Below are 13,275 nucleotides of genomic sequence, written 5' to 3'. Positions count from 1 at the left end.
CACAAACAAACAAACAAAAAGAAACAAAAAAATAAATTAAAAATTTTAAAAACATACTAACCCAGCAGACTACTAAGAGGAAAACCCACCAGACAGAGAAAAATAGAAGTAGTGAGATTCCTGTAGTGTCTATAGTTCTGTGGTAGGTCCAAGTCTGATCCCAGAATGTGCACTCTAGCCAATATTGCAGGTGAATTTTCGCTGGCTTTGAGTCTGATCTTTGTCTCTGGATTTGGGGGATGGGATTAGTTTTCTATGGCTGGAGTTCTCCCCAGCCATTTAAAAAAAGAAAAAAGAAAAGAAAGAGAAAAGAAAAAGAAAAACATAGAGAAAAGAAGGTGGCCCTAACTGGCCACTTCTATTCTGCTTGTCTTTGCCCCCAAGCACAAAGCTGGTCCACCTAATTTACCACTTGCTGGCCCATATTGTTACTGTTGCTTTGGACTTTTCTTAGCCACTAGTCCCGCCTGTCCGTCATGTCCACTGTAGCCGGGGTCCTACCGTGTCACTGGCTTTCCTGCAGGTCTCAGGGCCCTGAGTCCCGTCGATGGAGGGAGCAGGAGCCCGTCTAGGACTTGCTTCCCACCAGTCGCCGCAGCTCCGGGTCAGTGGCAGGAGCAGGAGCCCCGTCTCCTGTTACCCATTTTCAGTGGTATCTTTCCATTGTTGAGATACAGTGATCTTTATATATTCTGAATATTGTCCTTTGATGCACAAAAGTTTTTATTTTTTATGAAATACAATTCATCTGTTTTTTTTTCTCTTTGGTTATTTGTGTTTTAAGTATTATAGCTAAGAAACTATTAATGTAATCCATGGTTTAAATCCATTTACATTGCCACACTAATAAAACCTTAAATTTTAAGTATGCTTTTAAAATTGACTACAGCTTATGATTAGTAAGTTTCTTAGTTTGTGTATGAAGTATGTAGTGTTCTTTGCTGTCTTGTTCATTCGGGGTCACCTTAGAGATAGGGCCTTGCTTGACATAATGCAGTGTGACTTCAGGTTGTTCTGAATTTCCTTTAGTTTCTGGTTTATACTCCAAATTTCTTATACTTAAATATTAATCCTTTACAAACAATAAAAAACATTGACAAGGATGTGGTAAAATTGGGACCTCTTACATTGCCAGGAGAAATATAAAAAGGTGTGACCACTTTGGAAAACAGTTCGGCAGTTCCTCAAAATGCTGTTTACAGTTACTGCATGACCTAGCAATTCTGCCCCTAGATACACACCTGTGAGAAGAAAAACGTGTGTTCACGCGATAATTTGCACATAAATCTTCACAGCAACATTATTCATAATAGCTAAAAAATAGAAAGAACTCAAGTGTTTATCAGTGAATGAAAGACCAACAAAATGTGGAATACCCATCCATGCAGTGTCATACTATTTCTACACTAAAAGATGAAGTACAGACACACTACGACATGCATGGATGTTGAGAATATCATGCTAAATGGACAAAGTCAGGCACAAAATACCACAAATTGTATGATTTCATGTATACAGTATGTCCAAAATAGGTTAAACCCCTAGATACAGAAACTAAATTAGTGGTTTCCTCAGACTAGGGAAAGGGACGGGGAAGAGTGACTGCTCCTGAAGGCTTTCTCATTGTGCGGTGATGAAAATATCCTGAAATTAGATTGTGGTGATGTTGGTACAACTCTATACTAAAAACTGCCAAGCTGTGTAGTTTAAATGGATGATTTCAATGAGTTATGAAAAATATTGCAAAAAAACTATAGAAAATACCAATCTTTGATCCCAGTTGAAAATACTCATTTTTAAATCATGCGTTAGAAAAGAAATAGGGAAAGACACTAAAATAATAATAACATGATTATTTATATGCTTTTCTTATATTTGAGAGCTTGTGGATCTAAGCAGGCCAGTAAACCGAAACATTCAGGTAGTACAGTTCAAATAAGAAAGCAAATTGATGGGTAGGAGCCAGCTGGCTTTTATTTCTTCAAAGGTCTGAAAAGCACAAGTCAGTGATATATTGTGCCCCAGAAGTCAGTTCTGCAGGCCCCCAGTGACTCACTAGGAACGCCTCACTTCCCCTTCCTCCCTGAGCAGAAGAGCAGCACCTGGGTGTGCCAGTGCCATGAGCGCCGTCTTCTCTCAGCCTTTGAACACTGTACAGAAGTACTCAATCTTCCAGCCACGGGGCGTTTTTACACACACGCACGCATTCACACACTCGCGTGCACAGAGTGAGACTCAGTGAGGATTTTCTTAGTGGCCAAACTGCAAGATGGCAATAATTTAAAATGTATTTGTCTCCCAGTTTATCACCACCCCACCACCCCAGGCAGATTGAAAGCCCATTGGCTGTCCTTTTCTTCTTACAGATGTGCCGCACCTCCCCAGGGAAACTCAGAGGGGACACAGACCCTTCCACGTTCTCTAGGCGCTTCTCTGCTGCTAGTCTGCTTACTGTTGCTCTCACTGCAATGTTCTTACCTCTCTGAAGGATGTAAAAAGCAGTCACTAAAAGAAAAGATGAGTTACAGGCAAGAATAAAAGTTCTTAAATGACCATAATTTTCATAACCCAAACCCAAAACATATTTTGCTCTTCCAGTAGCCTCAGAGTAATTCTAAATTTGAGATGCTTTCAGATTCCATCCATTTTAATCCTACTTCCTGGGATTTCTATATAACCAATAAAAAGTAAAACAGGATAAAGCATTTAATATTAAAATGAGTCTACTTCCTAATTCCATGATTTCTTTCGGATTCTTCTAATAGTCATATACATATGGCTTCTGTTTTGCTTGTTGTGCTGGTTTTAATGAGACACTGAAAGGACTATTTAAGGCTCATTTTTCAATACCAGCTCGTACTGTTTGGAACACGCCACCAGAGGGCATTAGCCTACGACTTAGTGCCACAAGCGTACCAGCCTGTCCTCCTTCACGCTTGAAGCATTTCACTTGGTTCCCAGTTTAATTCTACCATATGTTTATAAAATGGAGGCTGCGGCAAAAGTAACAGGTTCGAGCTCCATGCTCTTATGATAGCTGGTTTTGATGAGGATTTTAGATACATGTACTTAGCTCATATAGCGAGGAACTTATATCCACCTGATTATATAATACGGGATTTTCCATTTTTTTATATTCAGTTTACTGTGTCCAGCAGATCATGTGAAATAGCTAGTGTTACTAGTTTCCGTTACAACTGAAAGCAACAGAACTGCCTCTGTAGTCATATCATGTGTAATTAATCAATTAAGGGTTGAAAGTACTGCAGGTTTTTACTGCTATTTTACTTCCATGGACCTGAAGGAGTCTTAACACCGGTTTTTTGACAAGTCTGTATGAAAGAATAAATCCTGCAATGCCGGTATGACATAATTCCTCTTAGTCATTGTTTTATGTCAGATGAAGATAATAGCTTATCCAAAAGGTCAGGATCAGGATAACACATTTCTGAAATCTTTTGTAATTTTGTATTTGTTTAATTTTTATTAGTACATATTTGCCGTACATAGTGCTCCCAGTCATCATAGGGAATTTGTAACAACCCATAATATAACTTAATTCTTCTTTTTTCCCATTCCACTCTCCTCCCTTCAACCCTTCTTCCGCTCCCCATTTACAGAAGCTTTGTTTCCATTTTTTTAATCTTCCATCATTTGTTTGAATCTGTTTCGTTCCTTCCCCTTCCCCTCCCCCTCCCTGTTCCCCTTCCCATCTGAACATGTACTTCCTACTTCCCAGTATCTATCCTCCATTTGGTTCCTTGTTTACCCTTCAGGTTTCAAACTTGTGTGTCTTACTTATTTCATTTCATTATGGTCTCAAGATGTATCCATTTATGTACAAATGGCTCACGTTTATCCATCTTTGTGGAAGATTGTATATAAGTACCGTTGTTTATAAATATCATTTTTTCTTTATCCATTCATCTGTTGATGGGTATATGGGCTGTTTCCAGAATTTAGCTATTACAAATTGTGATGCTAAAAATATAGATGTGATGTATCACTGTGGTGTGATGCTTTTAACTCTTCGGGTAAATACCAAGAAGGGGAATTGCTGGGTCAAATGGAACCTCTGGTTTTAGTTTTTTGAGGACTTTCCATACAGATTTCCATAGTGGTCATACCAATTTGCACTCCTATCAACAGAGGAAATGGGTTCCTTTTTCCCCACAACCTTGCCGGCATTTGTTATTGGTTGATTTCTTGGTGATGGCCATTCTTTCTGGAGTGAGATAGAATCGCAGCTCTTGCAAAAAACATTTATCTCTGTGTTTTAGTTTAAGCAAAATCATTGGCTCATAGTTGTAGTTCATGTGTATTAAATTTTAGTTTAAGAGTAAACCTTTATTTTTTATAAATATATGGCTGGTTGTCTTGTAAATAATTTTCTTTCTGAATACAAGTTGAGCTTATCAAGAAATATGGGCACTAAAATAATGTTTCCTTTCTGCTACAGGTAAAACTTCAGTCAAGAAGCTGGCAAGGAAGGTAAGCAATATGTTGGGGAGTTTTTGTGTATTTGTTTGTTTGTAGATAGAAAATGATCTTTTATAAGTTAAATTGAAAGATTTTAATATGTGTATTCAAAGGATATTGAGGATGTCCTGGCAGGAATCCCAAAGGCTGGTTGTGGATCAACCTTCTTTCGAGACCTTGGCGATAGAGGTAATGTTCATTTGTTGTTAAATTTCCATATCTCTGTTTTGTTTAACTAAAGTATTGTTAGAGAATTAAGGTATGAGATTTGCACCATGTTATTTTTTTAAGCATAATGTATTGGTTAAGTAAGAGATAATGTTCTCAGATTCTTTGAACAATTAAAGATAAATTGTTAAAACTTCAGGAGAAGGAATGAGGTCAACTTAAAAGTAAAAAGATGAGATTTAAGTCTAAAGTGAGAAGGTGAGAAGACCTCAGGGAGGAGTGCCAGCGTGTCAGGAAGTAGGCGGAGGTAAAGGACCAGTGTGAGAAACCAAGACAGTGACCAGAGAAGTAGAGGAAAATTTGGTAACTTCCTCCTTGACACATGCTCCCCTTGGCGGCTGTGATGCGGAGGAGGTTAGCAGATGCAGCCGTCTCCAAGCTTTTTGGCCCCAGGGACCGGTTTCATGAAAGACAGTTTTTTCTGTGGATGGGGTAGAGTGGTTCCTTCCTTTCTTTCTTTTTTTCTTTTTCTTTCTTTCTTTCTTTCTTTCTTTCTTTCTTTCTTTCTTTCTTTCTTTCTTTCTTTCTTTCTTTCTTTTTTTAGTATACGTTTGCAATACTACATTCTCCAAGCTAGCGTCATTGCCTCAGCTCCACGCCACCTGTCAGACACTAGATTCACAGGTGGCGCTCAAGGAAACAGTTCACAGTGGGTCCTGTTTTGAGGAGACTCATGATCTTACCCGGCAGCAGGCGGAGCTCAGTGGTAGCCAGCAGTGGGGAGCAACTGTAAATGCAGATAAAGCGTCTCACTGCCTGCAGCTCACCTCCTGCTTTGCAGCCCATTCCCTAAGAGCCTACTAACCAGTATTGGTCTGTGGCCCCACACAGAACCTCTGACCAAATGTGTAAAACTGGAGCGAACTCAGGAGCTAGGTAAGCTACAGCCCGAGAACTGCCCCTCAGGTCAGCAACAGGAAGTGCATGACCTTTAGTGACTACAGGGCAGTGCGGGGATGGAATCTGAAACCTGCTGCAGGACTTGGAGAAGTGGGTGGAACACGAGGAAGTGAGTAAAGCCTACCGAGAGGCCAGGCCTGAGCAGAGCGAGGGCAGGTGTCAGGGGAGGCAGGCTGAGGGCCTATTGACTGGTTGGCTGGCTGGTTGGCTGGTTGCTTGACTGGTTGGCTGGTGAGTTGGCTGGTTGGTTGGCTGGTTGGTTGGCTGGTTGGCTGGTTGGTTGGCTGGCTGGTTGGCTGGTTGGGTTGGTTTTTGGTGGAGGATATTTGTTTCATTGGTGCTGCAGATTAAAGCTAGGCCTCACACGTTAGCACGTGCTCTAACACTGAGCTATACATCTGCCCACACATTTGTTTTTATGAAAAAGTAGCATGTTTTTTGTTGTTGAGAAGGAGAGGTAGAAAGTGTACGAGAAAAGGAATAGGAATAAGACAAATCCTGGAACACAGGAGCGGAGGGCTGTCTTCAGATATAAGGGGCACTGGTATCCTTGATGGAGAACCAGGTCTCACGTAAGGCAGAATTAATAGGTCATAGACACACACTGAAGAGGTCGTGGACATCTGCTGTGGAGTGAGATCGCAGAGCTGCTGGGCGTTTTGTATAGAAGTGGAAGAGGGGATGGCTGAGGCAGGAGAGGTGCTGCACCGACCAGCGTTCAGGTGTCTAACCGAGCAGGAGAGATGCCATGTTGGGATGGGAGTGGTGGCTGCTGACCGTGGTTGGACATGAGCTAAGAAGCAAGCAGAGCCCAAGTCAGAGACTGCTTCATGGGTTAGATGGGAGAGTTCAGACCTTATCCTGAAGACGTGGATTACTGCTGAAGAGTTGTGAGTTAAAAGCGACACCTATAACACAAGCTAGAAGAATCACTCTGGTAGCAGCCTGGCAGCTGGATAGAAGCAAGGGAACAACAGACAGCGAGGGGTCGCGGACTGGAAGGGAGGCTGTGGAGATGCAGGCAAGAGCACGCATGGGTAGGTATTTTGGTGACAGAATCCATAGGACTTAGTGACAGATTGGATGTGAAAGGGGACAAAGAAAAGTCACATATGCCCGGATTTCTGGTTCGGGCCCTAGGTGAGTGATTGTGCATTCCCCGTGATACGTGGGCTGTTCTGTGGGGGAAGGAGAGGATGTGTCTCGTTTAGGACTCCACCCTGGAGGCCGCGGTTGCAGGGCCCGCCGGGAGGAAGCATGTGCAGAGTGAGGAGAGAAGCAGCCCGGGAAGCAAGGCTCAGCCCCGAGGGCAGCGTTTTGTCAGCTTACTCTTCGGTGACTGGCAGCTGCGTCGAAGGTTCTTCCTTTTCCTGAACCATATTTAAATTTAGATTAGGCATCATATTACCATATTTAGTGCAGCATGTAGTTAATTCAGGATATACCACCTATAATACCCGACTGACAAGTATATTGCCTGCAGTCCGTTAAGGAAAAGCAATCCGAATGTGGCAGGTCTGAACACAAAAGTTCGTTTTTTAAATTGTTCTGCTCTACTTTTGATGACACGAATGTATGTCTAAAATCAGATATTCTGTTCTCAGCATCATACAGGTAATTGTTAAAATTTGTAAAATTTATTGTGAAGCATAGCCTGTGCTGGGAGGAATTTAACAGACGTCTCAAGGCGCTTTTCCTGTATATAACGGAAAAGAGCTTGCCTGCAAATCTCCCGTTGTGTCTGATTCCTCCGACAGCATCCGTCCTCGCCAGCCTCACTGCTCTGGTTCTGTTCCTTGTGAGAGAAGTCCGTGTGTCTGTCTGCCCCAGGCCACATCTCTTTCCTTCTCAGGAACTCTCCACGTGGTGCACTCTTCCTTCCACATTAGCAGTGTCTTTCTCTCTACCTCATCATTCTTGTCTTCTGTAAGTTTATAATCTTCTCCCAGTTTTGGAGAAAAAGTTCCTCTTTTGCCCTTACGCTCCCTGCCAGCCACCTCCCTCCTTTCCTGACTCCCACACTTGCTGTGACTCAGGTCTTCTTGTTTGTGTTGTGGTCTCTTCCTCCGCTCCCGCCTGCCCTTCAGCCCACTGACTGGCCCGGCCTCCTTGGACATCGCTCCTGTCAAGATCACCGGGGGCCCCCAGTGACCAGATCCGGGAAGAACTTGTAAATTTGCGGCTTACCTGCCCCCGGACATATCTGGTGCTTATATAACCTCACTTCGGAACAGCTGCAGCCGGGCCTGATGGCACATACCTGTAATCCCAGCACTCAGGAAGCCGAGGCAGGAGAGTCACTACAAGTTCGAGGCCAGCCTGGGCTACAAAGTGAGTTCAAGGCCAGCTTGTACTACATAGTGAGACTCTTGTCTCAAAAAACAAAAAAGCCCTTCTTTTGGCACCATTTCTGGAGGTGTTTTCGTCCCCATTCTGATTGTTTCTTCTGTTTCCTTTGATGAAACCCAACAAGGGCCATCTACACCGATAGGTCATTCTGCGGTACACTTGAAGGAACGGGGAGTAGTTAGTCTTTGCACTCGTAGAGGTGATGAGGTTTACTGACACTTGGAAGAACGTGGGAGGCTGCCTGGCAGGTAGCCAGTGACATCTTGGAGGCCTGAGCATGGTGAGGGAGGTGGGCTCCAAAGAGCCGTGAGCCAGCGTTTCACTTCCGTGCTGCAGGGCAGACGCAGCTCAGTGTTAGAGCACTTGCCTAGCGTGTGCCAGCTGGGGGAGGGGGGTGTGTGTTAACCCCCAGCATTGAAGGAGGGGGGGGCGGGAGGAGGAAGCCCACCTCCCTTGGTTGGGCCTGTGAGCGCGTTGCGGCCCTGCCCCCACAGCCTTGCCTTCTCCCCGTCACCGTTCCGCGCGCGCGCGCTGTGGGTGCCGGCCCTTGCGGCCGCGTTCTGCACGTGCAGCTCACTTTGCTGTGCTGTGCTGCCCTCGCTCGCCCGCTTTCTCACCCCAGCCTCCTCCGGCGGCCTTCTGCGAGTCGGGGAGCAGCCCAGGCTTCATTCTTCCGTGGACTGTTCTGTTCCTTGGCGGGAAGAGCTGTGCCTTCCCCAGTGCGCGTGCTGTCCTCTGTTCCTTCCGGCCGTACTTCGTGTAACCGCCTGTGTCTGTCTCACCTGCTGACCTCCTAGGCCGTGGGAAAGGGCTGTACCTTTCCGCTGTAAACTTCTCAGATCTTAGCACAGAGTCTTGTACACAGCATGTGCTCAGTTAAAATTTTTGATGGAACAAATAAAACAGAATAACAAAAATGATGATAAAATTGTGACGGAGTCCAGCACAGAAGTGCTCAGACTTTTGTATACCTTGGCTGTGATACTGATTGTGATCTAATGTTGGCTAGAAAGAAAAGTAGCTTTTAAGTGCAAGAGGTGGGGCTGGGGATTTAGCTCAGGGGCACAGCGCCTGCCTGGCAAGTGCAAGGTCTGAGTTTGATTCCCAGTACGGGTGGCGGGGGGTAGTACAGTAGGGAAGGTTTTGAAGAAAGATTTAACAGTTATTTTTTAGCTTTTCTCTGAAATACGTTGCTTGATAGATGTATTGCCAACTTAAAGGGGAAAAACAAATCCATAAAAGTGACTCTTCTTTACAAGAAAGGTTCAGTGCATACACTTTACTTAGCTATAACGTGTGAAAAATAAACAATGTAAAACTGAGCTACATTTAGCATGATTTAAGATATTCCATTTTCCCACACATAAAGGCTGTCAAAATTTGTACTGTATGGTAACTAGCAAAGGTACTACATTCGTGAAATAAGAAAATTAATTCACCTACCATATATTATAATAGAGAAAATTGTAAGCAATAATTAGTATACATTTTTTTAAACTGAGCATGATTTTTAGTATAATACCATCCTCAAGAATGCACTGAACATCTGCTATAAGATATGTTATAAGATACAAATGAAGTATTATACCACATGGGATAATCCAGCCCCTTTGGGAAATGGGGTTCTCAAAATCCGACCCAATAGCAGTTCATATTTTAGGGTGGTTCTAACTTTAAAATATTTCTAGAAGAAGCATAGTAAAAATTTATGCATCTCTCCTATTGTTCCTTAGAGATTTGTCAACAGTTGTTTAAATGTAAATTATTTAAAATATTTCTTTATAGTTCATAAAATTTTGAAATATTATACAAAAAACAGAAAACATTACAGAGAAATTAAAAATTCCAAGAAACATTTTGAAATGAAACATTTGAAGATAGCAATTTTCTATAAAAATCATAAAGGCGTGAAATCATTAAAACAGTTTTGAAAAGGAAGAGAAAACTTCAGAAGGCTAATGTGACATTATTTCCAGAATTAATACACATTTATAATATGTTATTTACTCTTTTAGCTGTATATATGTCTTGTAAATTTTGTGGTGAGATTTTATCACTATTTTATATTTTAATACTCTTGTAACCGAGGTATTTTGTTTTCCTTTGTCATCATGAAGTGGAAGTAGTTACTTTTCAGTAAACATTTAAAAATTTTTTCGAAACATTGCTATTTAATAACATTCATTTCACAATAAAATGTAATGTATGTATTAAACTGCTTCTCCTGTGAGTATTCTAAAGTATCAGTTTTCTTTAAAAGCATTTTCAGAGGGCAGATTCCTAAAATGCTATTGTAGAACTATATTGTTTATTTATAATTTATCTTGAGAGTAGAAGGTGCTATTTTTACACTGTCTCAACTCTCTGTTTATTCAAGCTTCTTACTTAAGTCAATATTTCAAAGAAAGACACTGGAATTTTCCTTTTCAAGAAGTTCCCCTTACATAAAGGACATTTTACCTATGTTTAAAGAAAAGTGAGGTCTCTCCTGGCACCAAGCCCAGTATAGTCTAGCCATTTGGCCATTTTTTTTCACATTGTTATGTTCGTTTGAAAACTAAAAAAATGCTATTTTCTACTCTTTGAGGCTGTCAAAGGGTGAGCTACTTTGATCCTTCGACTAACATTAGAGCGTTTTTCCCAGGTACACGATATGACAAAACACATTTAATTTATTCTCCCTTCATATAAACACTGCATAGTTGTAAGATAAATGAATTTGAAGACTTCATGTAGACTTTTTTAGTATTAAAGAGTATTTAGTATTATACCTGCTCTAAATAAAAACAGCAAAGAGATGGTAATGTAAAAAGAGTAACTCATTTAAAACATTTAAAATACGTACCTGAAGTCCCTTACAGCTAACGCATGGGCTCATGCAGATATAAAATCTTCCGTCCTCGTTCTGGGCCGTGCTGGGCCCTGAGTCCCTGCCTTGTTCTTTGGCAGCTGGAGCCGTCGGGGAACGGCCCCCCTCACAGCAGAGCCCGCGTGTTCCCTCCGGTCGCCTCCGCCTGGCCTCCACCGCGGCCTCCCTTCCCACTGCTTCTCCCCATGAGTATAACTACAGTCACCGTCAGTTTTCGTCCTGTGCTTCCTCTTTGTTGCACGGCTTCCCACCTGAACCAGCCCCTCTTAGTTAAACTTCATCGTTAAGCCAGGGGCAGCGGAACTTGCTTGTAGTCCCAGCTGCTCTGAAGGGTGAGGCAGGAGGATCAGCCTGGGCAACACGGACAGACCTCGTCTCGGGTATCTTTTTTTAATTTTTATTCATCTGCATAGACTGCCTTTAGAATTACTTCCTCTTTGACGCCTGTGACAATATAAACTCTGGAGATGATTTCACATTGTCCTATAGTGTAACTCTTGCTGACTGTCTGGCATTCAATAAACACCTGTGTTTTGGCCCCTAATAGAAGTATAAAACATCTATAAAGAATTCTCAAATCTTAGCACATCTCTGAATCTGAGCACCAGTTTATAGAAAATACAGAAGTTAAAAGAATGTGTGAAAGAGTATTAAGGAAGTAGTCGTCAGAAGTTTTGACTGTTAGAAATCTTGTAGAACAAGAGATCAGCTTCATTAGGTTCAAAGGGGAAAAGACTGGGGAGAAGCTATAAATTATAAGAAATTTAAATAAAGGGAACAAACCAAAACTTAGAAACAGATTAGACTGCATCAGTATTAAGAATTTGTATGGGTTGGACAGGTAGCTCAGTGGTAGAGGACTTGCCTACCATGCGTGAGGCCCTGGGTTTAATCCCCAGCACCATAAAAAAGAAAACAAAGAATGTTCATGAATCAAAGAACGTAGGAGAATGAAAAGGTAAGGTCATGCACCAAATGGAGAATACGTTCAGATCACATGCAGTGGAACCTTGGTTTGTAAGCATAGTTCATTCTGGAAACGTGCTTGTAATCGAAAGCACTTGTATACAAAGCAGATTTTCCCCTACAAAGTAATGGAAGCTTGATCCTGGGGAGTGAGCCAGGGTGTGGAGGACCACCCAGGCGACTCTTCTTGAAAGAGGAGCGGTTGCCTCCATTTTGGCTGAGCCTGACCCTTCTTCCATGTGTTGATGCGAGCAGAGCTGGCTAGGACCCTTCCCTGTCCCTTCGGTTGGCTTCAGGCAGTGCGTATCGGACCAGCCAAGGTGCTGATGGTAGTCTTTGGAGATGGCAGGCAGGCTTGTCTCCCTGGACGCTGCATTGTTCCCACGAGTGAGCCTGGATGAGGCAGGATGTGAGGCTGGGGTGGAGCCTTAGCCTGGGGTTAGAGGCTTTGACTTCCTGGAGCTTGAAAGGTACACTTCAGAGCTGAAGCACCGACCCCAAAACATCAGTTTCTATCTCAGCTGTGTGATGCAGATGACTCTTTCTGCGTATCCTTCTCTCTGCACTTGCAGAGGTGATTTCGGGCCTCCTACCTGGCCCAGCTCACGGCACTCACCCGCTTCCCACAGTTCTCACAGTCACTCATCCTCAAGCTTCTTCATGAACACATGAAACCCGGGTTCGGCCCTGGGCCAAGGCCTTTGTTCTGGATGACAGTCATTGTGGCTGGACTGAGGGCCCCTTGGCTCCCCATAACTACAGATATGCCTTCGTGTCTTTATTCTCGCCATGGGTTGCACTAAAAGTAATAGATTGGAATCAACTCTCTAGAGTTCCAATAACTTTCCATGGGATCACAAATACAAGCTTCCTGGGCCGCAGCGAGGACTGGGAAGGGCTCTCTATGCCAGTGTAGCGCACAGGACAGGCTGTGCTATTTCCCCATGCTGTAGCTTGACCGGTCCCTAGGAGTGGATTTCATGGTGAGTCTAGGAAAAGGTCACTACAGAATGAAAAGTTACAAGCATAAGGCCTAAATCCTCAAGAGATGCATAAAAGGAGAGAAGAAGAAATACAGCTTCAAAAATATAGATGGGAAGAGCACACACTTGTTCAAATGCAGAAACAAGGACCCTGCTGGAAAGTCCTTTCCACATCCGGGAATCCGTCCCACCATACCCATTCCTGCAGAGAAAGGGGCTCCTACGGAAGATGAGGCTCAGGTGGTTTTTTCTACTGATACTGAACAACAGCAAACAGCCCAGGAATCAGTTCCACCATACCCCTTCCTGCAGAGAAAGGGGCTCCTACGAAAGATAAGGCTCAGGTGGTTTTTTTCTACTGATACTGATCAGCAGCTAAGAGCAACACAGAAATTTAGAAAACTCCTTTCTAAAGGCAAGAATTATTTTACTATGCTTATTTGATATAGGATTTTGTAGTAGAGCTTCATCTTAGTAGATTTTTAAACATGCCTTTCTTTA

General features: G+C 42.8%; 1 protein-coding gene across 1 annotated transcript in view; it reads left to right on the top strand.

The window, feature by feature from the left end:
• Micu2 (mitochondrial calcium uptake 2) overlaps window positions 1-13,275 on the top strand; it is a 94,076-nt gene that overhangs the window by 49,919 nt on the left and 30,882 nt on the right. The window contains exons 4-5 of the mRNA XM_013505450.1: window positions 4,460-4,491; window positions 4,593-4,668. Of these exons, the coding sequence (XP_013360904.1) occupies window positions 4,460-4,491; window positions 4,593-4,668 (108 nt within the window). The remainder of the gene's footprint in view (window positions 1-4,459; window positions 4,492-4,592; window positions 4,669-13,275) is intronic.

This window comes from Chinchilla lanigera, unplaced genomic scaffold (assembly GCF_000276665.1).
Source record: "Chinchilla lanigera isolate Chin_1 unplaced genomic scaffold, ChiLan1.0 scaffold00096, whole genome shotgun sequence".
NCBI lineage: Eukaryota > Metazoa > Chordata > Mammalia > Rodentia > Chinchillidae > Chinchilla > Chinchilla lanigera.
The sequence above is the reverse complement of the archived record's forward strand: the minus strand, read 5'-3'. Positions and strand labels throughout refer to the sequence as shown.